Here is a 27,303-nt window from a genome sequence, read left to right as displayed (position 1 = left end):
ATTCATATTGTACTTTAATATATATATATATATATATATATATATATATATATATATATATATATATATATATATATATATATATATATATATATATATATATATATATATATATATATATATATATATATATATATATATATATATATATATTTTTTTTTTTAAATGTTGATTCAATTTGAGAGTTGTCTCGCTTTTACCATAAAACATATTTCCGTTTTATCAGGATTTATTTTTTCAAAGATAGGGAATATTAATGTAAATCCATGAAAATATGGAATATATCTGTAAATCATCATATGAGTTTGTTTGAAATATTGCTACATATGAAAAACTGGAAATGATACGAACATAGGCCTAATTTTGTCTTCTTCGTCCAAGCGTTTCATATTTGTTAGCTTCCTGGTTCTTGTTTCCGGCGACCATTTTCTATGTTTACAAACAACAAAACTGAGGAAAATCTATCAACATCGGCGTAATTATCAGTTGTCAGATAAATTCTGACCATTCTATCCATGATACAAAGTAGCAGGAATTTTATATCTACTCATATTTGCCAAGTATATGCAGAATGAGCTTTTTATTGTAAGTTGAATTGATTTGCTTCTTGACATTTGGCTGTTTTTGTTTACTTGGGGGCTTTTGTTGTATTAACAATCTCATTAAATTTTACTCAGAATGAAATTTATTATTAACCAACTAATTGGAAGTTTGAACTTAATGTATTGTTAGATCAGAGTCACGAATTTTGTTTTACTGAATAGAAACTTGACTAACTTTTACCTAATTTTCACACAGATATAGGGTCACTGATTCATTCCCTGTCGTATCTCTGTCTAGATAGTTATACCTGTATTCTTTATATGAGAAGAAATAATTTATTGTAAGGTATTCACTAAATAATATAGATCTGACTGTAAGCGGAAATGGAAGTAAATTTTGCTTCTGTATTCCACTGTGATATATTGCATTCACATAGTAGATTTATATACAAAATAACATTTATACAGACTGGTGCTCTTACAAAATCAATAACAGACTGATCTAGTATAAGTTGACCTAATCTAGACAATTTTTATCCCAATTAACCTGCGATATTTAATCCATTTTGTACAACTGCTGCAACTGAGTTAACCCAATTGATTACCCAGCTGGTTGACCTAATTAACTTGGGTTTACTTTGTTTTGTGACTTTAGTGCCTAAAGTTTGATAATCACTAAAATTTAAAAAAAAAAAAGGTTGATCTTTTAGATTTAACATGTATATATGTAACAAACCAGAAAACAAAACAAGACCTTTGTGGAATGATGTAGCAATAGTAAATGCAAGATTAGATAGTTTTAGACAAAAGACCATGCTCACTTATGCATAATAATTATGGATCTTCTGCACTATAGTTGATAAATTATCGATTGTTTCTAGTAAGTTGTGAAGAAATGCATAATATATTTCATGGTGGAACAAGCACATTTGTTTACAGTCAGAAATCTTCACAGGGGTTTTCCTACCATTTTTTAACTGGGACCGGGGTCCATAGAATTGGGAAAATTGACGCGAAATGCGATCAAATTGGGAAAATTTTAAAAAGGACCAATTTTGTTATTTTCCCATATAAATGAAAATGAAGGGACCAATAAGTGTCTGTTTTACAATAGAGTAAACAAGTGTAGACAGCTATAAAGAGTTACACATTATTCAGCTGTTATTGGATGATAAAAAAATGATATAGAGCGATGATACGATCGCATGTTGACACCTGTTGAGACTTTCAGACGTCTTGCAAGGAAACAAAGTATTGTACTTCTTTCTGAACTCTCTAAAAAAATTAAGGATACAAAATTGGGAAAAAAAAGATTCAGAATTGGGAAAATATGGCTGATTTTTTGATTGGGAATGGGTCCTGTAAACGGACCCAAAAACAAGCCAGGAAAACCCCTGCTTCAAAAAGTATTTCTTTTTGTGTGTGAAAAAGTTGTAGGTTAATATTGAATCGTAGGTAACAGAAATAACTCGGAATGGTCTTTTAATGCATTTTTAATTGTACACTGTGCACTATGCAGTAGGGGTGGGATGATATACCGATACATACCGATATTTTCCTCTAAGATACTGTTTATGATGCAAGCATTAGAATATCTGTACGAAACGATACACGAACGATCTAACCAAAAATAGAAAATGAAAGTACAAGTCCTCGGAAAATGGCGGCTTGTACGAAGCAAAGAGATGATGTTTATATTGAAAACAAACTGTAAAACTAATAAGTCTTTGATTTAGGGTAAACCATGTTAACTTTTAAGCAGCCTTAGAAGATTGGACAAGAAAAGTTTAGTATGTAAAGCGTGTTATGCACAGAAAGTATCATTTCCAGAACATGTGATATAACAAACTGTGGATTTTTTTTTAAATCTCAACTTGGCTACAGACTTTCAGTAATTAATAATAATGTACATGCAATGTTTTTAAAATTAATTTTAGTCAGTGTTCTTTGATGAACTACACAACTATCTGTAATTAACTTGTTAATAAAAATTTGGTAATATGTACATGTATTATTGTTTTTGTAAAGTTTAAGTAAATGAAATTCTTCTTCTTCCAATACAGTGCAGGGCCTTTTGGGCATCATCACACTTTGATGAACTTCAAGTATTAATTTCAAAGCACACATGATTGATATAGAATAATTCGTTGATTTAATATCCAAAAAATATGAAATAAAAAAACTAATTCTTTTGAATAGTTTTATAATTCATAAGACAAAAAATTTAAATAAAATACTATTTTTTTGGAGAGTTTTATAATTTGTCATAATATTGAGATACGTATTGTATCGTGTTAATGTATCCAGATACGTATCGTATCGCAAGATCTGTGTATCGTCCCACCCCTACTATGCAGTTGGTTTGCTATTATTTACAGTGATAGAAGAGGTACTATCCATTTAATTTCAGTTCTTACAGACTAACCCTTTTTATTCACAGATAAAAGTGAATTGGATTGGACAGCAGGCAAAGCCTATTTTAGCCCCCCGTCCCTTTTAGCCCTCTAGCCTTATGCCCTTATATCATTGTTAATTTTCTTGGTGATGCTGATAATGTATTAATCATCTAATGGGGGGGGGGTGAGGGGCTATTAGTACATCATTGATTTTTATTAATGAATAGAAATGTACAGATTCACTGTGTAGTGTTAAGCTTTATCTTTATCAATAATCATTGCAGTTCTTTTTTTTTTTGGTGCTGCTTGCAGTAAGTAACATTTAAGGAAATGAATAAATGTTTTACATAAAAGAAAATAAAGAAAGTATTTGCAAGGAAAAACCTTGGTTAACAAAAAATACACCTTCTGTAAACATTGTAGACAGGAATATCAGTAACTTAAGGGCATTATAAATCAAGGGAATGGAAATATTGTTATCAGGATTTTAAAAGAAAGAAAAGTTTATTTCCCACAAAAAATAATTATTCATTTTATTTTGGCAGTGGAGGCCGAAGCAACAAGACCTTCAAGCCCAAAAAGAACATTCCTGAAGGCACGCATCAGTATGACTTGATGAAACATGCCGCTGTCACACTGGGCAGCGGAAATCTACGACAGGCTGTCATGTTACCGGAGGGGGAGGATCTCAATGAATGGGTGGCGGTCAATAGTAAGTTCCAATGACAAGGATGGTACTTCTATAGTTGTTACACTGGTCATACATTCTTTGGCTAACAAGAGCAGTCCTGACTATCCGAGAGAATAAGAAAATTCATAAGCCTGTGCATTTAGAATAAATTTCAAGTCTAATAATGTATCAAATTTGGCCATAAGTATTGCAACCTGGAGGATGTTCTGTAGATTTATGCAAAAAAAAATTTCCTATCATTTCTTTCAAAATAAAATATTATCCTGTGTTAAACCTTGGTCTGTTCATTAAAATTGCTTTTTGCATAAAGTCAGGTTTCTGAAGCTTATTTATTTCTTTGACAGCTGTAGATTTCTTCAATCAAATAAACATGTTGTATGGAACCATCACAGAGTTCTGTATAGAAGAGACCTGCCCAGTGATGTCAGCCGGACCAAAATATGAGTATCACTGGGCAGACGGGCAGACAGTCAAAAAGCCCATCAAGTGCTCGGCACCAAAATATATTGATTATCTCATGTCATGGGTCCAAGACCAACTCGATGATGAAAACCTGTTCCCTTCAAAGATTGGTAAGTGACACTGATAATGCCTTTATTGTTGTGCATATGTAAGAGCTGTGATGTCACTAATATTGTCAGAATGATGTAAATAAAAACTGGATAAATCATTTAAATTTGGTATTAACTCTAGTAGAAGAATTTTATTAAGGCAAAAATTAAAAATGTTTTGTTATTAGCAGTATCTTTAATTTTGTGGTAGACTTTTTTGTTACTTCCTGTTCATGTTTATCTGCATTTTAAAACAACAAAGGGTAGTCATAAATTATTCACAGCCATTATAAAGATATCTTTGTCTTTAAAAAGAAAAGAGTTTTACCACTGAGTTGTATGATCTTTATTTTCTATCATATGAAATTGATATACCTAGGGGGATTTAGTGAATTGGATTTTAACATTGCAAGCCTTTTAGAAATCAAGTAGTTTTTCTTTAGGCCTGACAACTCTGATTCAGCAATCATTTCTATTGGTTGTATATACATTAGCTCCATTTGATATTTTCTTTGGTCACTTGAACAAGTTTGTCTTTTTTTTTTAAAGGTGTGCCATTTCCGAAAAATTTCCTCTCAATTGCCAAAACGATACTGAAAAGACTGTTTCGTGTGTACGCCCACATCTACCACCAACACTTCAAGGAGGTGGTGCAGCTCAGTGAGGAGGCCCACCTCAACACCTCCTTCAAGCACTTCATCTACTTTGTCCAGGAGTTCAACCTGATCGAACGACGGGAGCTGGCACCACTCCAAGAACTCATTGACAAGCTGACCAGCAAGGACCGCTAGTGGGGGGGTCGCGTTGTGACCCACGCCATATCCAAAATGTGTGACAGGACTAGTCGAATCAGAACTTACAAAACTAATTATTCTGTGAGGACATCTGGGATCTGGACATTTCCTGCAGGGAATATGTTATGAAATTTTATTGCTGAATTATTTTTCTTTCTTTTACTATTCTCCTTTACTAGGTATTAAAACCATTTTATTATATATTTTTCCTGTCTTTTTATGTATGTTTTGCTATTATTTTACTCATTTTCATTTCCATTCTTGTCAAAAGAAACAAAAGCGTATGTTGATTTTTTTTACCACAACCCCCTTCCCTTCTGCCCACATAGATGTATATAATGCTTCACAGATTTCAATTGTTTATTTTGTGAACTGGATCAACAGATGATATCGTATGCATTACAAGTCTCATTAAATGCTTGTTATTTTTGTATTGTGTCAGATATGCTATAAATATGGCAAGATTGTCTTAGTTTTACAGCCATTTGATGTACACTGTATAGAGAACTGCCCAGAATGTTTAACACATACAATGTAATTGCATATTTTATGGTAAAAACTTGTAATTTGTTCATCATTCTTCTTGTAAAATTGATCATTTTCAGTTTTTAAACTTTAAGAGAGGGGACAACCTTTCTCAGTTTTAAATGTCATTATATGAAAAGGCATTCAAGTTCTCTGATGATATGACTCAGTATAACAGTGTGTTCTTGCCCCTTCCCCAGAAAATTAAGGTGGATTATTTTTAGTATGTATTTTTGCATGAATATCGGTACATATATCCAAACAATATCAAATACTTAGTCATCGAAAAACTTAGATACTTCAAAAAACAATGCTATTTTAGTTTTTTTTCAATTTTTTTTTTAGAGTGCAAGGATGACTGTGATAAAAATTTATGCATGAAATATGTACATGTAGTTAGGGTCACAAAAGGTATTGTTTTTGTGTATGTTTTTTTTTGGTCTTTTTTTTTCTTTGTCAAGGCTTATCAAGGTGCTGGAGGTGAAAGACCACAAGCTCTCAATATATAAATCACCTAAACTCGTGCATGTATTCACAAATTTGATTTGCATGTTACCAATTAAGTTTTAAATGTACGTTTGTATTTTGATTTTGTTCCCATTTCTGAATTCAGATGTGAAGAAAAGAATATACTCACTTTTTTGTTAACCCATGTATTCTACACAATGAATTTGTCCTGTATTTCGTGTGGTTTAAGTGCTAGTGACCAGAGGGTGCTTCTAGAGAGGTCACTTATTAAGATGTGGATCATCATTCATGGCCTTCAAAGTCTTAACTGCTAATTAGTCAATAGTGCAATAAGTTTTAACTTGTATGGAGAGGCTTTTAGATATTAAGACTGTGACTGTAAATAAATGTAGATTGCTTGTTAATAAGATATGATTTAAATGCGTAATAACTGAGAAATCCCTAATTTTTATTTCATGTCTCTATGATACATCGTCTTTCAAAAGTCAAGGTTGGGTTTTATAATTTTTTGGAACTTTGTTTTCATATTAGATGATGTTTGCATTTAATTAGCTGGGAATGTAGTTCTCTCCAATTTATAGTAGATAAATGTACAAGTTCCTTAATTGATGGGATTCAGTTTAGTTTTATGTAAAGTCATGCAAGTTAAGGTTATAAAATTACACTAGCAAATTTCATTTTTGACAAAAGAAGCAAGTTTTATGCCAAAAATATAATTTATGTCATGGCACTTGTTTATATCATTGTTATTAATGTAGATACATGTAAGAAACATGATCCCACATTAAATCATACAAAACTTAAACACTGACTTTCAGTTGTTAAACAGGAAAGTGGATGATTTAGTACCCGTTACGTGCAAATCTATGAGTGAACACCATGAAAGAGAAGATACAGTGACAATGCTGTAGTGGGTTGGCTAGATGGAGAGAGAAAAAAAGAAACATGACAGTAACAAAGACTCCAGAGCCCAGGCTTCTGTCAGACAATAGGACTTGGCATTCAACTGAATATTATAAAGTTTATGGGTCATGACAACTTTGGCACCCTAGATACAGCCTAGATTTATACAATACAGCTTGCCACCTTTAACATGTTAAAAGATAAAAATAAATTTTCACTTGAAAGAGTGTGTTGCCATTAACTTTTTGAAAACTTAAATCCCATTTTGCCAAAGATGTTTTGAAGCAAGTTTGGTTGAAATTGACCCAATGATCTTGGAGAAGCTGAAAATGTTATAAGTTTTCAGACTGATGACAAATTGTTTTCATCTAAGAGGAGCAAAGAAACAGAAGGGGCAGTATTAATCAAATTGTTTTCATCTAAGAGGAGCAAAGAAACAGAAGGGGCAGTATTAATCAAGTTAACTCAACAAAGTTTGGAAGAAATGTACTTTCACCATCTGCGGTAAACTGCCCAAAACCATATTCTGAAGCATTTTCAATTTACCCTGAAAGGGTCTATTAAAATTGTACTCTCAAATGAAGCTTTTAAATCTTAGGCTATCTAAATTTTAAATATAATGTTTGCCAGATTATGACCTTTGCAGGTTTCTAATTTCCAAGGCAATCTCTTAATCCTTGAATGTCCGTTTTTTCTCAGTCCCTTTCAGTCTGAGATAAATGAGATTTGCCAATGTCTTGATTAAATATCATTCATAAGAGTCTATTAAATATGCTACCATGTTGTTTTAAATGTTACTTCAATATATAATCTACATATCCAGTAGAAAATGAGTATTCAGCAGCTAGACGAAGAAGCTATCGTCCATTCAAAATTGTTCCTTATACATGTACCATATAAGCAGAATTTTTAGTAAGGATTTATTTTTTGGCATTATTAGCAAGGTTATGAGATTGCTAAAATTTAATACCGCTTAAAATTAATTGTTTTATTTTAATATCTTCTTTGATTAGCATTTTAAAATCGCCAAAAATTACATCTCACTAAAAATAAAGTACCAATTTTTAAGAACAAACAGCTTAATTTGTATTTAAAATATCTCACTAAAATTTCCATTTATACATACATGTATAACTACAAAGCATAACAGAATCTGCAGATTCAAATTACACTTTATTTTGAAACTGAAATGACTAAAAACACCACATTTTAAGCATTAGGAAAAAAATTAAAACATTTCAATGATGCATCATATGTTCACAACATATTGTTTGATATAATGATGAAATATCCAGTTTTTCCTGACATGATGATACACAGTAGCTTGATGAAAATAAAAGATTCTAGTCTTTAACATGAAATAATCACGATCACATCCCTTTTCAGTAATAGTTGTTGCCCCCATAGTTGTCATTCCCATAATTCCGCGAACTCCCTGAAAAAAGAAAATAATAAATTTTAAAATTACTAACGTGCAGTGGCAATTATACAGACATAAAATCATACAACAGCTACAGAATTACAAGAATTTATGAAAGATATGTACCAAATTGAGTGACTTAGGGATAGCATAATTTTAAACCGAGTTTGTCATGGTCAATCAGAAGTTAAAGCAGCCATGCTGGAATTTGGCGTACTATGACATTTCATTCAACAATTATTTCCAGATTTTGCCTGGACCTTATGTAAGTTGTCCTAAGGAAGCCTTAGGCAAGTGCTGCCAAATCTTAAAGGTCCTCAAGGTCAAAGACAAAGTACACTTTGCGTGAGTTTTTTTTGATTGGTACATTTTTTTTTGCTATATGGATATTATTTAGACCATCAGAAAATTGCAATTGATTGATAATTTGATGTACAGTAAATATTCTTAAAGTCAATTTTCTAAAGTAACAATACAAAAGAACTTTCTCCTAAACCTCCAATATCAGAATAAACAGATGTACATACCACCTCCTCCACCACCACCGCCCTGCTTTGACATGTTGTACTGCTCCCACTTGGACTGGGCTGAGGTCCAGGTTTTCTCCCGTGGGGACTCCTGTCTGGGGTTACGTCTGTTTGGGGAATGGCTTCGGTTGCCGTAGTTACCAAAGCCTCGCCCACCGCTATCTCGTCTGTTGCCTCCTCCACCCCCTCTCTGGCCACCTCCTAAAACAGTCATATTTTTTATTACATCCATTATTTTAAAAGAATTTCAAAGATGTACATATTTCTCCTAAATTTATACCATTCCATACGTAAATTAATATATTAATTACATCAAAGTATGCATTGGTTTCAGGTACATACATGACTTCTAAACAGATTTTTCTTTGATTGATCTTCCTCTTACTAATAAGTAATGGTCAGAAAAGAATCTCTAATGAAGGCATAAAAGAACTTTTTAAAAAAAATTCTTTGCTACTAACATGATCCAGGAATCAATTTCTTTATATACCAGAATGTATATGTGTACTATAATACCATAATTAGATCTCTTTGGTCCACGATGATCGTCATAATCACTCTTGCGTTTGTTTGACTGGAATCTGTCAAAGTTGTCATCAAACCTCTGACTGCTACTGCCACTGGCAATGCCAGTCATAAAGGGTACATCGTCAGAAATTCTTGGAGGATCCACATCATATCTACAAGTTCAAAAACATTAAAATCATACCTACAATGTACAAACATGACCTAGATACAATGGACTCTTATGTATTGCAAAATGCATAACAATAAGTTATATCTTGTTTTAACCAATACTTTTTTTGTACTTGTTATATTCAAAGCCATTTGTATATCTATCTGTTCTCCTCTGAAGTAGTTATATATAATATGAAATATTTTGCTCAATGTCAGCAGTACCTTGCAGAATCTGATCTCACTTTACCCAGAGACCATTACATTTTAACTACCGGGTATTAACAATGTTTTTTTATATAAGTTTACCTTTTTGAATCATAGTTATCTTGCCTTCCACCAAAGCTTTGTCTGCCACTGTGACCTCCACTTGGTTTGGGGTCTAGAAAGAAAGAAAACAAAGAAATTCTGACAAAGGTCTTTCACGAAATACAAGGATTATAATACACTGACTATGGACAAACAAGAAGCTGTACATGAATTTTATGCAGCCTTTCATACATACTTCTCTGAGGGTTTGGACACTCTCTGGCCCAGTGGCCCGTTTCTCCACACTTGTTACACATGTCCCCAGGCTTAGGACCCCCTCCCATCTTGTTCCCTCCATGACCACGATCAGAACTGATTGAAGCAGGAGCTGAAAACCAAATATTCATTATTTTAAAAAATTATTTTTCATCAGTCAAAAGGTTGTACATGCTTACATATAAGATTTTAGTTTTGTACCTCTATCTCTTTGGTTCTGGTTGGGGCATTCTCTTGCCCAGTGACCATCCTGTCCACATTTGAAGCAAGCAGATTCTCCTGGTGGAATATTACCTTTTTTGTGAAAAATAAAATAAATATTGAAATATCTTGAACAAAATCATACACAATGTATTCAGAAAATAATATTTTGAATCAAGTAAATAAATGTGTACCTGGAGTGTTGCTAATGTTCCGTCTGTTTCCTGATCCCCCTCTGGAGTCAAAGTCGTCACGCCTTCCTTGGGACCTCTGTGACCCTCCCATTCCACCCATTCTGCCCCCTCCCATCCTGTCCCCTCCCCGGTCAAACGACTCCCTCCTGTTTCGGCCATCATTCATGTTGTCCATGTCATTGAACCCCCGTCCACCACCACCTCCCATTCCACCCATTGATCCACCACCAGACATCCCAGTATTCATGTTACTCATCATGTTCTGCTGATTGGCCATCTGTCTGACTAGGTTCTGTTGCTGGGCCAGTTTCTGTTGACTGGTCATCACCATATTAGTTAAAGCTGACATCTGGTTTACCAACATCTCAGTTGATGGACCTGTATCTATTTTAATTATGTGATAAATTGAACATTAGAAGACAAAGTTCTAATTTAATACAATGAAGAGTAGAAGACCAAGTTCTTATTATAGTAACTAACAGAGTTCCAAGAATGAAAAGCAAGAAACTTACTCCTGTTAGACCCCATGTTGCCACCAAAGTTGCTTCTGTTGACACCGCGCTGCATGCCAACTCCACCTCGTTGCATGCCAACACCACCACGCTGCATGCGTCCTCCTCTGATGTTGCTTGGTCTGCTGTTAGCACCGAACTTGTACCTAGTGGACAGGCTGGTACCCAGGCGTTTTACAGGCATGGTTCGTCTACCACTGAGGTTAGAGAACCTGCTACCTGTTGGCCTGCTGTGCTTTTCTCTGGGTCGGTCATGCTTTCTTTCTTCCTCTAACCTCTTTTGCACTGCAAGTAAAAAAGAGTAAGATGTATAAAAGAAAGTAAGAATATTTTTTTCTCCTCTTTGATTAGGTTCATACAACAGATTTAATTGGTGAAACATGGTGGTGGTGGTGGGGGGGGGTTAACTTTCAGTCATAATTTTTTTTTAAAGTGGACACCCTTCCCCCTCGAAAAAAATCATATACATGTATACAATTTTGTTTATGCTGTTCTGAAAAACTTATTACATGCAACAAGAAATGAATTGTATAAATTTAAAACTTTTTGATGCCATTCACATTGCAAAAGGCTATTAACAGAAACAACTTTACATTATCAAGTTGCTAACATGCAGTGAGACTTCCTTTTATTGACCTTTAGTATTTGTAGGTCCTTCCCATAACATATATAAAAAGTGTTTACCAGTACAATTATCCAGTAATTATTTAAAAGCATCAAGTATAAGGAAGTTTGTTATTATTTAAAATGTAAATACAAATTTATACAAACATACTTTTCCCCTTTAATCAAGATTATAAATATTATGCAATTAAACAATTAAAAATTTACTTAACAAAAAAGCAATTCTTTGTGGATGTATATTCATTAGATATCAGGAGGTATAATTTTGAGAATTTAAGATACTGTAAACCAACTTTTATTCGCGTGCGAAATTTTGTGCCTTCGAGAGCAAAATCATCGCAAATATGTACATGCATCTTTAATCTTGTCCTTGTTTTATATTTGTCCTTAAAAACAGATACTAAAAGACTTGATCGCGAAAATTAATCGTCGCGAACTAGTTTATGCCTGGTAAATCACGAAATAAATTCGTCGCGAATAAAAGTTGGTTTACAGTATCCAGTATGGTTAGTTTGTCCACAAAGGTTGAACAGACACCTTCATCAGAGAGCCAAATTTTGTGCCTTTGAACTAGCAAAATAATGACATTACATGTACATGTATCTGTAATCAAGATTGGCCTCGTTTTAAAAATATTAATTTAAGTGTCCTTAACTGAAGGGAAAAAAATTTATGATGTTATTTTGTCCATATTTGTGATATTGTACTTTGCAAGTTTATTGTATATGAATAACACATTCAAGTCCACATTATGCATACAAAAATTTAAATATGTTCATTTAACTGCAAAAGAAAATAGGGTAAGCTACAGATTTGAGTTGCTATACAGTATTGACTGACCGTGATCTGGCATGAGGTAGCAGTGACTGAGTTATACACTACAGATTTGAGTTGCTATACAGTATATTGACTGACCGTGATTTAGCATGGGGTAGCAGTGACTGAGTTATACATGTGCACTACAGATTTAAGTTGCTACACAGTTTTGACTGAACGTGATCTGGCATACACTACAGATTTGAGTTGCTATACAGTATTGACTGACCGTGATCTGGCATGGGGTAGCAGTGACTGAGTTATACACTTGCTATACAGTATTGACTGACCGTGATCTGGTATGGGGTAGCAGTGGCTAAGTTATACACTTGCTATACAGTATTGACTGACCGTGATCTGGCATGGGGTAGCAGTGACTGAGTTATACACTTGCTATACAGTATTGACTGACTGTGATCTGGTATGGGGTAGCAGTGACTGAGTTATACACTTGCTATACAGTATTGACTGACCGTGATCTGGCATGGGGTAGCAGTGACTGAGTTATACACTACAGATTTGAGTTGCTATACAGTATTGACTGACCGTGATCTGGCATGGGGTAGCAGTGACTGAGTTATACACTACAGATTTAAGTTGCTATACAGTATAATGACTTACCATGATCTGGCATGGGGTAGCAGTGACTGAGTTATACACTACAGATTTGAGTTGCTACACAGTATTGACTGACCGTGATCTGGCATGGGGTAGCAGTGGCTGAGCTTGATCTTGTGGTCCCCCACCTCTACATCCTTGTTCCCCTCCACACAGCTGGCGGCCTCCTGTCCACTCTTAAACTCCAGAATGGCACACCTACACAAAGGTCAAAGGTTGTTCAGTCAAAGTTCAAAATTCTTCATTTACACACATTTATTCACAGATAATAACATTATTTATCATATTTCTTTTTAATGAAAAAAAGGAATATCCGAATTACAGTGTGCTTCATAGTAACATATAGTTATAAATCTTTTTTCATAATTTGTGAAAATTGTGGATTAGTTTTTTAATTGTTTTATGCAACTTTACAGTCATCTACATTTATGCACATTTTAAGTTAGCTTTAGCAAAATAAATATAATTTTTACTTTAAATATAAAACTCTGCAAAAGCATCCTTCTTCATTTTAGTAAGTGTGTTATTTGACCAAATTTTGATCATCTGATCAGATATGAATGAGAAAAAAAGATCCTTTATAAATTTCAAAATAGTTTCTCTGAAATGAAAAACATAATTCAGTTGAATATCCAAACTTGCTAACAAGGGAATTTTCTTTTCTGGTTCTCTTAAACCGCTTCCCAGATCTTAAAGACAGTCGCAAAAATAATTGCATTTCGACACTTCTAATTAGCCTCCATTTCTTCAAAAGATTTTGAAAAATAAAATGTGGTCACTCTTCAAATATCCTTGCTTTCCACAAGCAGGACTGCATCAAACCATGCATCTTTTTTTCAAATCTCAAAATCCTTTTTTAAAAAATCTTTTAAGCATTCATCACAATTCCATCAGTTGCAATAATATTCTCATCTTTTCATAAAACCTGCATTCTCATTTCAAATATTTTTTTCTCTACCTACAACACTCACTCAATAATTGGCAAAAGTTTTACCTTAGTTCATCTCCTCTCTCCTTTTCTTGCAACTTACCCAAAGTTTTCACCTTCTTCATTAGTGGGGATAAGGACATTGGTGCATTCTGGGAAAATAGCTCTCAAGACCTCCTCGGTGGTGTCAGGGGGAATATTGGTGCAATAAGCAGACTTATCTTTTTTCTGACCTGAAATTCAACCTTCAAATGCTGAAAAGGGGGTTTTCCAATCAAAAGCTTGATACCTTTTTTTTGTACCAATCTCTTTGACATGTAGCATGATACTTAAAATCCTTCTCCCAGTAATTTGACTTTCTTAATAATAATTTGGAAGTGAAATCAGTGTTTTCTCCACTTGTTGTCTAGACAAGCTGCATTTTTAAAATTCTGTCCAGTCCATAACAGAGGGTCTAGCGTTTGACTTTTTTTCAATATCTTGAAATCAACTAGGTGTTCTGTAGTTCATGTTATTCAAGTGTTGATCATCCTTTTCTTCTTCACTGTCCAGTTTTCATTAAATAACCATTATTTTTATGTTCTAAAGAATTTTCTGACAAGTTGTTTTCTTTAGATATTGGGATTGCTCAGAAGATCCATCAGTTCTAATTCTCATTTCCACTTACTGCTGCCTTTAAAATAAATTTCTGCATTTTCTAGTATTTTTGGTGAAAATTTTCTGCGAGTTTCATTTGTCCAGTTTCTTCTTCATACCTTGGGGTAAATTTACAAAAAGAACAAGAAAATCAGACTGATAATGGTATTGACCTATGTTGTTGTTTTCACAGGTGGATCTTCTTCACGATCGTCAAAAGCATCCTTTCAAGAATTTTCTAAATCTCCTTATGCATAATGCACCATTATTTTTCCAATCCTTTAAAATTTTCACAGTTCTTACCAAGTTACAAAGTACATGTACCTGAGAAAATTGCTTTTTGTCAACCATACTGAAACATACTTGTATCAGGGATGTTAGGTACACAGTTTTGCAGGAAAAATCAAGGATCTTGGATTTTTTTTCCATTCACATTAGCATCTTTCATTCTATTTCTTGCTAAATTGGGTCTTTAAAATCTGTTGAAGAATATATGTACATTGATTTTATTTTATCCTCGGGTTTTCTTCAAAAAGTGAAAAGTTTCTTCAGATTAGTTAAGTGTGTTTTTCCTCTCTCTTCTGTAGACTTCCTAGAGGCTAACTTTCAAGAATGCGATATCCAGTTTGGTTCTGGCTAAAGTTCAAGAAGACATTTCCTTTGATATCCAAATTCTCCATGGACAGTTTTGTTCTGAATGCATTTTCAGTTTAGTTTGATATCATCCAAGTTCACCTTGACTTTCCTGTTTAATGCTGATAAGTGGTGTTCTGTCATAAAGCTGCTACAGTAAGATCCATGTAATAAATGCAGTTCTGGATATTTTTGGAGAAAACACTGATTCATTGATCATTCCACTTTCCTTCCGTTTTCTTCCTTGATCTCAAATAAACTCAAAGAATATTTATTTATCTTCCATCACAATATATTTGAAAAATCATCAACATCTGCCTTCTGCAAAAATTTGTTGTCTAAAAAAAGCTGCATTTTAATTTAGAAAGACTTGAGATGTATAAAGAGAATACATTTAAATTTCTGCAAAATCCAATTATTTATATGTTTGCTTAAAACCTCCAAGCAATCAACTTGTGGCATTTGCATTTTGTAAGCAAAATTTCTCCATGACAAACAAAATTTTATTTATGCTTTAGTCTTCTATTGATGCCATTTTGTTTACTAAAATAATTAGTACAGCTAATCAGCAATCTCAGCATCAACTTCCAGGTTTGTTTTCATCTATTTCCTTGTTTAATAAATACACATTTTATGCTCTCAGAGGGAGTGGGAGGACTTGAACTTGAATAGTTCATTTTACACCTTTGAATTTCAACCCATATGATACAATTCATGTTGAGTTTAATTTATATCTTGTATGTTTATTCCACAACTTCTTTGACCTATTCACAAACACTGCATTATTCTGACCTCCCTTGAATTAATTTCTCTTTCTTGGCAAGTCTTAAAACTGCATATTAAATGTTGCCATTAGTTTAACCTGACAAACCACTAAATGTATACGGTTTCAGTTTTTCTCTTCCTTGTTTACCCTTGGTCTTTTTTGTGTGTGAGTAGGGCCTTATTTTATGATGTTATTCTTCTTCAACAAGTTAACAAACATTACCTCCATCAAAATTTGGAAACTTCTCTCTTCTTTTCTCCGTGGCTGCAATTCAGATATTGAAAATACAATAACCTGTTTACAGAACATATTATCAAAAACATTCAGGGCAGAGATAACTAAATATAAATAAAGGCAAATGACATTAGATTATTCAGGTGCGTGCCTAACAAGAATTTTGATCTGTGCCATTGGCATAGTATTAATATTGTCTGTTAGTTAGGTACATGATTCTTTACCTTTGCTCTGCAGTAATTGTTACAGTTATATAACTATGCTGCATACTCATACATTGGACAATTATCAAATGATATGCTTTACCCAACAATGCTGCAAAAGCTCTAGGACAGGCCACACTGATTTCATCATTCGTCAGCTTTAGTTTGGCCAGACCAGACAAGATATCAATGGCCTTCCTACTGCGCCTTGGATTATACCACATAGTCACTGTTCTGAAATCACAAGTCATAATTTTTATGTTTGTGGACAGATAATATCTTAACTGACTCATAAGATGTAACTTGTTTACACAGGATTCTATGAATTGATCCACTGACAAATTAATGGTTTGAGGGACCTGTGAAATCAATGAAGATTGGTCCCCCATGAACCATGATGACTAAACAGTTATCAATAGCTCCCAAACTCTTACTAAATGTATACATGTACAGATTTTTTTTCAGTCCGTGGTGGGGTAATGAATTTCTCCATTCACAAGACTTACCCTTTTCGATCATCATAGTCCAGCGTTGCCTTGACAGATTTCTGAATCAGTGACTGGAGATCTCTGTTACTCAGATCAGCTACGGTCAAAACGGAGATTCGCACAGGTCCCTTAACAACTGAAAAATATCACAAGGCTAAAGCTACAAACTGAAAAATATTATTACCTAAAAGTTTTACACCAAGTGGTTGTTATTCACAATCCTATTTAATCTTAAACTTGTCTAATATCAATTCACTTTGTTTTTTGACATTGAACAATACTCAGATATTAACAAAGACTTGTAGCGCCCTACAGCTAGCAAATATGTCATCATGAAGTAAAGTTAATTTACCATGTGTCAGAAGTGTTTTTTCTGGTGCATCAGGATCCACTTTTTCCTCTTTTTTATCCTCCTCTCCTTCCTTCTTCTCTCTATCCCCCTCCTTCCTTTCCTTCTCTTTCTCCTCCCCCTCTTTGCCCTCTTCTTCTTTCAGTTCTTCCTCCAGAGCATCTTCATCTTCATCTATTAGCTCCACCGCTTTCAGCTCTATTTCATCTGAATCAGGAAATTAATCAGGTTTATACTCAAAGAAGTTACAAATAATTCAATTATGAAGGTACAGTATTCAAAAATAACATAGACCGGTGACTCCTTGATTTTTTCCAACAGACTTCTTTACTGTTTTCATCACAGACACTTTTTTAATATATTAAATATTCTTAATTTGAACCAAATTACTAGTTTTAATTTTTAATCTACATCTATTAAACATATGCTTAAACATGTTTAGAGCTGCATAATGTTAAGCCCCTTGAAATTATGTGACTTTACAGTAACATCGATAATGCCTCACCAGCGTGATTCTCTTTATCTTCGTTATTTGCAGCCTCTGTTGTCTCGCTCTCCTGTTCCTTCTCTTCCTTGGCCCCGGTATCTTCCCCCTTACTGGTGTCTTCCTCCTCTTCCTCCTGATCAGACACCGTGAAATCAACATCCACCAGGTCACCCCCTTCCTCCATCTTCTTGTCTTCTTCGTCGTCAATAGGTTTTATAGCGTCTTTTTTCACAGCTGCTGCACGTGAACTGTACAGAAAGTAAAACATCTTTTAAAGTCCTTCATTATAAAGACACATCAATATACTGTAGAATAAAGTATTTTTTCTGAGGAAGTTCAAATAAATTAGGAAAAAGCAAAAAAAATCTACTACAAATTCATTTTAAATACTCACCTGCCTGCTCGGCCTCTTCTAGCTACCTGCTTTCCTCTAGGAGGCATTCTAAATAAAAATGTTAGAATGTTACCTTCTTTAAAATGACCAACACAATGGCAATCTCAATTATAAACATATATAAAGCATGGCATCCTTCAACAAAATATTAAGTTCCGTTGTTTACAGGGTGTTTTGTTAAATAGGGCATCAACCATGGTCGGAGTACCATATCAGTCTTCGCGAAAAAGAAAAATCGCCACAGGACATTCGGACAGACAGTTAACACAATTTCACAGGACCAAACGAATTTTCACCGGTCCAAAACTTTTTTCAAATAATGATCATAACGATGTTTTTTCATAGCATATGAATCAGTAAACATGTATTAAGCTTAAAAAATATATATATATGTTTGTTTCCTGTAACATTCCCAAAAAAATAAGGGTCGGTAGGTCAGGAATTCTTTTTTTTTTTTTTTGCTTATAAATGGCCAAACATCCCTAGACTGAATATACCAGGTGTCATATTTCCAGTGGACACCCAACGTGGCATCCAAAATGGCTTCCTACCGGCCGAAAACGAACTTCACAAAGTTGTAGGGGGGGAATTGTTGTTACAATAATAATTACTCTTTATATTTAAGGTAATTTGTAAACTAGATTGACATATTTTATGTCTCAAGTTATTAAAAGCTACAAGTTCATTTTTTTTAATAAATGGAATCGGCTGATTGATCATACGCAGTTTTGCCAATACTGCAATAGTCAAAAAAAAAATCCACTCGGGGATAATTTGAATGGGTCGGTCGGGTTACAGTAAATAAACATAATTTTTATTAGTAGATTTTAAAACAATCACAATCAACAAATACAATAGGTTTTTAAAAGTGTGTTTTAGTATAAGTTTAAGCGTCTTTATGATGATCCAACCAAAACGAACCTCGGACAAACGGACCGATTTTACTAGATAGTGTATCGGACCAATCAGATTTTCACCTGTTTTATCCGACGGACCGGTGCTTTTGGGATAGACTGCCATATATTCTTGGCTGTTGTTTAAATTCAGTTTATTGCATTTCTTTGCTTTTTAAATTTGTGTGTCTAATTAAAAAAAAATATGAATAAATGGTACAAGACCTGTTCTACTTTTAATACAACTTGCACTTTCCCATGTTTAAATCTGGGCCATTGTTTTTTTTACATTGTAAATACTGCAGAAAGTAACATAAACAATGCATATGTAAGAAACACAATTCACAGGGGTAGATTGATTGTATGTCGTTCAACGTCCCTCTCAAGAATTTTTCACTTATGGACTATGGAGATGCCAATGGAGAGCTGCAAATTTTGTCCTATGCTTGGCACGCAGGGCCACTGAGCAGAGAGGGATCTTTTTCGTGCCTGAACCTACTGCGACAAAGGACCTTGGTTTATGCGGTTTCATTCAAAGGACCAGTCTCCATCACAGTCGGAATGGAACCCTTGACGTAGGGATCAACGCCTTGCTTAAGGACTCTTGAGGAGATGCTCTAAGCACTTGAGCCATGCAGGCAACCACATGGGTAGAATATATTCTTAAGTGTAACTCTATTCATGATTAAAATATTCCAAGTTTAACTCCATCCATGGTATTTGCCTAGGTTAATAAGAATTTTTACCAGTAAAACGACTGAAGATCTAGTTATTTTGTACTGTTTGTTTTTTTTTTAAATCAGACATGTTGCCCATAAGTTATTTTATGTAAGTAAGACCATCCCATTGCTGTTTGGCAACATACGAGTATCGGGATTCGTGTTAATATCGAAAGGCATGCGATGGTCGCTGCGTAAACAACATGTAAAATACAAGAAATATGCTTATGCAACATAACTCATTTAACATTAAACTCATTAGCAAATAAAATTGTGTATTTTTACGCACTTCTGAATGGTGGTGATGCAAAACAGGCGAGTGAATTTCTTGAAATATTCTGCAAACAATAACAATGCACAAACCACGCACCAGACGGAATATGGCGGCCGCTTTTATTGGACAAGTTGATCAAAGAAGATTCGGACCGAGACCACGTCGGAAGAATAAAACTATCTTTTCGAAATATGAAATGATATCTGCTTTTGCTATAAACTGTCTACAATAAAGTTAAAAATGAACAGCTTCAAGGAAAACGAAACAAAGAATCGATTAATTTTTGAGGTGGATGCAATAAAAAAATTACTTCAAAGTATGACCATGATGACAGATGAATATGGCATTGGGTTTGCCTTGCACTCTTCATAGTTGATTTTTTTCCTCACTTTTGTTATTTACTTATCTAATTTTAGAATAGAATTAAAAGAGCTAGTTCATAAGGTGAATGGATACTTAAACCAGAAACAAATATTTTCAGAAGTTCTCAGTACTGCCTTTAAAAAAATTAACTATCATCAAAAGAAAAATCAGTTCACACATTCTGTGTCTATGCATCGAAATTGGATATTATGATCTCTGATGTCTTGATTTCAAAGTCTCAGTAATCACTATTGCATGATATCATAACGCGGCCACTTTTGAACTAAATTCCGACCATGCATATCCATTGAACTCAATTTCGTCTCCCATCCCATTACCAGATTAAATTCGCTTGTCTGATCTATTTAATTAACCCTATATATATATTTATGCATGCCTAGTTTACTGAAACTTGAACACTTAATTTTAGGTACAATGAAGCGCATTGAAGTGGTAAAATTTTCCGTTCGAATGGAACGTTTTGAGCTATATTTAGAGTGTTTATAGTCATCTTTTGACAAGCCCATTTCTTTAGAAATTGATAAAACGGTCAAGTTGTTTCTTAAATACCTGTAGAACAGGTTTTCCAATATATAGCCAATCAAATTGAGGAAATAATACCGAGTAAACACGTGTTCGACCGAAACATGTGTTGTGGTAACTTCAATAGACATGATATATACAAAAATATGTACATATTCGTTGCAATTTGTGTTCATGACCAAGATGGCTGTCCTATCCCTCTTCTATTTTTTTAAAAGCTCCATTTCAGTGTAACTCATGATGCTTGTCGCGAAGAATGGGATGTCCAAAAACTACGACGAATATTACTTTCTCGTTTCTAAAAATATGGGCGTGTCATTATGTTATAATTGACCTTCAAAACATGACTCAGAACTTTTCATCCAAACGGAGAATTTTACCACTTCAATGCGCTTCATTGTATCTATTTTTTAAAGAGTACAAAATTGTATGGTGCTTATGTCGTGAATATATAAACTTAGGAAATAATACGATTGACGATGTAACCAGATCTCTTCTAAACTGTATATACATGTATATCATTTACTAGTATGTGAATTTTTATGGTGTCATGACCAGGATGGCTGCCGATTTCACCGCCGAGAATCTACAATGAAGCGCATTGAAGTGGTAAAATTTTCCGTTTGGATGAAAAGTTCTGAGTCATATTTTGAACGTCAATTATAACACAATGACACGCCCATATTTTTAGAAACGAGAAAGAAATATTCGTCGTAGTTTTAGGACACCCCATTCTTCGCGACAAGCATCATGATTTACACTGAATTGGAGCTTTAAAAAAAAATTAGAAGAGGGAGTTAGAGACTCCCCGCTTCTGTAAAACACAAATTGCAAAAATATGTACATATTTTTGAACTAAAAGGTCTTGTCATAATGAACACATGTGAATGAAAGCCTTAACACCAACTGTTCAATTTGATTGGCTATTATATTTAAAAACATGTTCTGGGTATTTTTTTTTTATCCATTTCTAAAGAAATGGGCGTGTCATATGATGACAATAAACATTCTAAAGATAGCACAAAACGTTCCATTCGAACGGAAAATTTTACCACTTCAATGCGCTTCATTGTAGCTAGCGCGGACCAGTGCAAATCGAGTCTAAAGGGGTAATATCGAGTCCAAAGGGACAATATTTTCTGCGCAACAAAAACCCTTGTATAGGGCCTCGAAAATAATATATATATTGGTTGTGACAATCCCCCCCCCCCAAACAAATCTAATGATAGTTACATTTTTTTCTTTCCAGTGTACCAAGGATTCACCATTTGCGTTCTTAAGGGGGATGTACAAGCCATATTGGCTCTAGTTGGTGTAAAATAAGAAATACCAAGAATGCGCATAATACTCTACTAAACTAGCCCAAAGTTACTCAAAGTGCTAATGCACTAATTACCTACTGTTAGAGACCAAAATCAGTTAATAATTAAGTTTATTTTGTTTTAATTAGGAGGAAATTAATCATTGTTAGAACTGCGCAGCTACAGCATTCACGAGATGAAAAATGCATTGAATATAGTGTTAGTTTGATTCATTGATAATATGGCTACAACCATTTGTTTCGCTTTTTTCTTGTCATTATCCATAATTCTTGAAAATCTGATTTTTCATATGGGTGTCTTCCTGAGGCCATGTGTTTAATTTTGATTGTTCTTCACACAGAGTTGAATAGCATTGGTTTATATATTCGCGACCATAATAACATAAAGAAAGAAATTACTAAGTAATAATCATTAGGTTATATTACTTACTACTTTTATTTGTTGCATTGCATCGTCTGATTACTGAAAAAAAGCTATTTTAACCCCACTTCAGCAAATCGGGAAAAACTGTTCTGTTTACAGCTCGAAAGGCCTCGATAAAATTATTCCACTGAGCACGTGGTTGGCATGTGATATATCTGCTGTGGATAAATGTTTATTACAATGATTATATTTAATTTCTCATGGAACAAGTCTTGATGATTTGTTGGTTTCAGATTCAAGAAAAAAGATAAAACATGTCCTAAACATATGTGATTACGCTAGAGGTTCTTTGGAATTATTTTCAAATGGGGCACTGCAAGGAGGATTTTTTAATTTGAAAATGTTAAAAATATGCGGTGCATGAAAAACAAATTGTAATTACATGTCTTACATTCGAAAAGTTGGTACATGTGCCTATTTTGTTTAGCATTATGAAAAAATATATAGGATTTCCTTTGACTTTTAAATAGCTAGATTGTTTGCAATGAACCACACATTGTATGGAGTAATGTTTGGACATAAAAACGCATCATGTGTTTATGTTGACAACATTGTAAGCTCTACTCATATATAGAAATTATAAAATACATTGAGCTGTTTCTTTGAAATTTAGAAGCAAGCACAATGTTTGCAAAGAAAAGTCCATTGCATATGCTATGTCTATCACGCAAAAAATAAGATGCTATACCCCCCCCCCACCCCACCCCCTACCCCCCCCCCCAAAAGAAAAATCCTATGTTTGTTTTTCAAAATAGTGCCAAAGATTCTAAAATTTTGCATAACTAAGTATGTGATGGAACATGTACTAGCCTTATAAGACAATTTATATATAAATATATGGTTGCCCTCTCTCCCGATACTGCATAGAAATGCCCCGTCAATTTTTTTTACATCCCAAACATGTTTTTTTTTGGTGATATGTTTAAAATTTTAGGAATTTTTTTCTCACCTATAAATACGCACCCAATAATTTTTCCCTGAGTTGGGAGGACCACCGAACGTCATTTAAAAGATGGTATAAAATAAATATTAATGTTGATTTTTTTTTTCTTTACTCTGTAAAATTGTAATTTTGACAAAAAGGGCAAATAGAAATTTTTTTTTAATTCATTAAATCTAATTCCACTCTGAATGATTTCAACCTTTTAAAATGTTGCTCTAAAATCAAATTGTAAATTTTATTTGACATAGTATACGAGGGTGGATCAAAAAGTAAACGATATATCTTAGGTATTTGATAGTTACTGTAAAAGTATTACATTTGGCTGAAAAAGTATACTTCTAACTTTGGCAGAATTTTATTTGAACTTCTTAACTTCTGACACATTTGCAGTGGAATCAAAGAGTTTAAGATTTTTTATTTATATCAATGACATTATTTAACAACTTAAATAAACTAAATAAATTACTTCACAATTAACACATTTCCTCTTTTAAAAGTGTCCATACTATTAAATATTTTGCAACAAACTCTTCTACATTTAAAGATTGTTATGTCCCTCCATATAATGAACTTGGAAAACAAAATTCTGTGCTAAAAATAGTTCACATGCATGTCCCATATATCACTTTCATGGTGCTTTAAGCCAATTTTTAAAGACAACGATATATATTTTGAACTTGAAATTATCATTTAAAATTGCAAAATTTATAATTTTCTAACAAATGGTTTTTAGAGAGAACATTGATGCACAGTTTATATAACTTTTTGGATTTTTTAAAGAGCTTTGCTATGTACTGATTTAAAAGTATCAAAAGCATTTTTCTGCAAAAGTATAGATTATATATGCACAAAATGCGTTCAGTTATGAATATTTATTGTATCTTTATCATAAGGACTTAAAATTTGATCAAAATATGATGTATTTTAGCCATTTGAAGAAATGTTTACATTTGTTCCCAAAGCACTAAACACACCCCCCTTAAAAAATTCTTCCTTTCCTTTTTTAATTTTGCCAATTTATTTGTAGAATGACTATATCTTTGCATGATGCATAATTTGGAAGTCAAAAGTTATTGGTACCCAAAGGAAGGTCTTGTGACAAATAATACACCTGTGAAATATGAAAGCCCTAGTTCTGATTGTTCAAAAGATATGAGAAAAGTTTTAATCAATGAGGGCCAAACTCTTGAAACCTTATTTATTCTTAATAAAAGGCCTTGTCATAATGAATACACATGTGAATGAAAGCCTTAACACCAACTGTTCAAAAGTTGTGACCAAGATTTAAATGTGTGGGTTTTTTTTTATTTGTTTGTTTGTTTGTTTGTTTTTTTTTTTTTGATATACATAAGTTCAAGGTCAAGAGGCCAATTAAATTTGGTGGTATCCAAAGATAGGAATACACCTGACTGTGAAATATTCAAGGCATAGCCCTATGCATTCAAAGTCATGAGCAATGTTAAAGTTTTTGCGGACGGACAGGGCAAAAATTACATACCTCTGAATCTTTCATTACACGGGCATAAAAATACAATGAAGCGCATTGAAGTGGTAAAATTTTCCGTTCGAAAAACGTTTTGAGCATATTTTTTTATTGTCATTTTTGACACGCCCATTTCTTTAGAAATTGATAAAACGGTCAAGTTGTTTCTTCAAATACCTGTAGAACAGGTTTTCCATAAATATAATAGCCAATCAAATTGAGGATCTAAATAAACACCGAGTAAACACGTGTTCGACCAAAACATGTGTTGTGGTAACTTCAATAGACATGATAAGTTTAAAAATATGTTATATGAATTTGTGTTTAACAAATACACATTAAAAAATTTTTTTTAAATTGGAATATTGCTTTTGCTTGTCAAAAATATATTAACTTACAAATTTAAAAATTCGTGTCATTATGTTAAAGCGTACCTTCAAATGACTCAGAACTTTTAGGCAATTTTACCACTGAATACGCTTCATTGTATTTCAAATTACAATGACGCATCTTCCTTTTTTCCGTTCGAATGGAACGTTTTGAGCTATCTTTGAACGTTTATTGTCATCTTACACGCCCATTTCTTTAGAAATGGATAAAACGGTCTATTTGTTTTTCCGAATACCTGTAGAACAGGTTTTTAAATAATAGCATGAAATTGACGAATAAATAAATACCGAGTAAACACGTGTTCGACCGAAACATGTGTTGTGGTAACTTCAATAGAAATGATAAGTTCAAAAATATGTACATTTTCGTTGCAATTTGTGTTTTACAGAAGCGGATAGTCTTTAACCCTCTATTCTAATTCTTTTAAAGCTCCATTTCAATGTAACTCATATTGCTTGTCGCGAAACCTGGGGTGTCCTAAAACATTACGAGGAATATTTCTTTCTCTTTCTAAAAATATGGGCGTGTCATTATTTAATTGACTTTCAAAACATCTTTCGTCCATTTTACCACTTCAATGCGCTTCAAAAAAATTATGTATGTTCAAAAGTTTCTTTGAAAGTCATATGGTTATACATGTATAGGGTTTAAACAGTAAGACCAACACGACACTCTAGGCTCGCTAGGATTCAGATTGTTAGTGATGCAATGGAGTGCAATGATTTTGGGCTATACAGTTTTATTATTAATGAACTGTTAGTGTTATGAGTTAGCAGTATTTAATATTTGATGTGTTTTATTCATTTGTACCTCATTGATTTATATATTTGGAAATTCCGTAGTGAGGGACATTAACTTCAAAATATCAAAATTTTCCTCTTCATCTATTTCAAGATTAAAAAAATCCCAAAGGAAAAAATGCGATAGTGGTAAAATTCTGTCGGCAGAGACAACCAACGTTCAAATTGTCTAATCCCGACCAACCCCAAAAGTATCGGCTGATGTTGTGAGGTCAGATTCAGCATGATTGCGCAGAATGAATATTGATGCTAGAGGTTCTTTGGAATTTTAGTCATTATTTTTAACTAAACATAAAATAGCTGCAGGTAAGATATAGAAAAACCGTGTCATTGTTAATTATGAATTAATATATAGTTCAATTTGACTTTTGAATGAGGATACATAACTTCATAAGTCAACTAGAATTATCTCTGCCTCGTGTCTGTGTTTAGAAGTACCACAGAGACTGAGTGTACTCATATATAGAAATTATAAAAGAATTTCTTGAAAGATAAGTTAAGTAATTAGATCATCATTATCATTGTCACTCTCAGTAATCCATTGACATACCCGGAATTCCCCAAAGTCTAGTTTAGTTTTTTTTTGTCATTATTTGCATTTAATGTATAGACCCTTTCGCGATAACTGTGGTATTGCTCTTTTGCAGGGCAAAATGGTTTACTTTGGTGATATATGATGTAAAAGTTATTGTTTAAAAAAGAGGTCATTTAATTATCTATCAATAGTAACTCCGCCAAACGTTATTAATTTGCCCTGCAGAAGAGCGGTACCGCAGTTACCGTGAAGGGGCCAATTCCAGAAAGCAACTTCTAATCTATTGGCTAGCATTGTAATTTCTAAACAATTGCTCAAAATTAGCCTCTCCCTTTTTGATAAGTAATATTTTCCAATGTCCCCTGCAGAGGTATCATTCTTTCCTCTCTGACACATTTGCAGTGGACTCTTTGTCAAGATTTTTTTTATTTAAAATAAAATTAATATTAAACTTAATATTACAATTCTAGTTCTGCCTGGTAAATATCTACATTAGAAGACAAACATTAGTACAG

General features: G+C 33.4%; 3 protein-coding genes across 5 annotated transcripts in view; 2 read left to right on the top strand and 1 right to left on the bottom strand.

Annotated features, from left to right (window-relative positions):
* Window positions 1–390: 390 nt before the first annotated feature.
* LOC134266020 (MOB kinase activator 1B) lies at window positions 391–6,772 on the top strand. Its single transcript, XM_062748237.1, has 4 exons — window positions 391–585; window positions 3,484–3,650; window positions 3,974–4,201; window positions 4,730–6,772. The coding sequence occupies exons 1-4, from the start codon at window positions 572–574 to the stop codon at window positions 4,969–4,971; spliced, it is 651 nt and encodes a 216-aa protein (XP_062604221.1). The 5' UTR covers window positions 391–571; the 3' UTR covers window positions 4,972–6,772.
* Window positions 6,773–8,219: 1,447 nt separating this feature from the next.
* LOC134266022 (RNA-binding protein FUS-like) overlaps window positions 8,220–27,303 on the bottom strand; it is a 23,224-nt gene continuing 4,140 nt past the window's right edge. The window contains exons 1-17 of one of the 3 annotated variants that reach the window (XM_062748239.1): window positions 20,002–20,101; window positions 18,101–18,148; window positions 17,725–17,954; window positions 17,223–17,426; window positions 16,889–17,006; window positions 16,486–16,616; window positions 16,168–16,209; window positions 14,014–14,143; window positions 13,059–13,180; window positions 10,925–11,209; window positions 10,413–10,796; window positions 10,219–10,311; window positions 9,998–10,129; window positions 9,802–9,874; window positions 9,334–9,497; window positions 8,818–9,018; window positions 8,220–8,305 (exon numbers count right to left, since the gene is read on the bottom strand). In XM_062748239.1, the coding sequence (XP_062604223.1) occupies window positions 8,253–8,305; window positions 8,818–9,018; window positions 9,334–9,497; window positions 9,802–9,874; window positions 9,998–10,129; window positions 10,219–10,311; window positions 10,413–10,796; window positions 10,925–11,209; window positions 13,059–13,180; window positions 14,014–14,143; window positions 16,168–16,209; window positions 16,486–16,616; window positions 16,889–17,006; window positions 17,223–17,426; window positions 17,725–17,954; window positions 18,101–18,147 (2,409 nt within the window). In that variant the 5' untranslated portion in view covers window position 18,148; window positions 20,002–20,101 and the 3' untranslated portion in view covers window positions 8,220–8,252. Of the gene's footprint in view, window positions 8,306–8,817; window positions 9,019–9,333; window positions 9,498–9,801; window positions 9,875–9,997; window positions 10,130–10,218; window positions 10,312–10,412; window positions 10,797–10,924; window positions 11,210–13,058; window positions 13,181–14,013; window positions 14,144–16,167; window positions 16,210–16,485; window positions 16,617–16,888; window positions 17,007–17,222; window positions 17,427–17,724; window positions 17,955–18,100; window positions 18,149–20,001; window positions 20,102–27,303 lie in introns of those variants that run through there. The other 2 variants (XM_062748241.1, XM_062748240.1) reach the window with 2 other exon arrangements.
* LOC134266024 (long-chain-fatty-acid--CoA ligase 1-like) overlaps window positions 26,435–27,303 on the top strand; it is a 22,158-nt gene continuing 21,289 nt past the window's right edge. The window contains exon 1 of the mRNA XM_062748243.1: window positions 26,435–26,559. The gene's annotated coding sequence lies outside the window, so the exon portion shown is untranslated. The remainder of the gene's footprint in view (window positions 26,560–27,303) is intronic.

This window comes from Saccostrea cucullata, unplaced genomic scaffold (assembly GCF_032062105.1).
Source record: "Saccostrea cucullata isolate Sc308-1 unplaced genomic scaffold, CSIRO_AGI_Scuc_v1 ctg275, whole genome shotgun sequence".
Taxonomy (NCBI): domain Eukaryota; kingdom Metazoa; phylum Mollusca; class Bivalvia; order Ostreida; family Ostreidae; genus Saccostrea; species Saccostrea cuccullata.
Note: the sequence above shows the minus strand (reverse complement) of the source record. Positions and strands in the feature narration are given on the sequence as shown.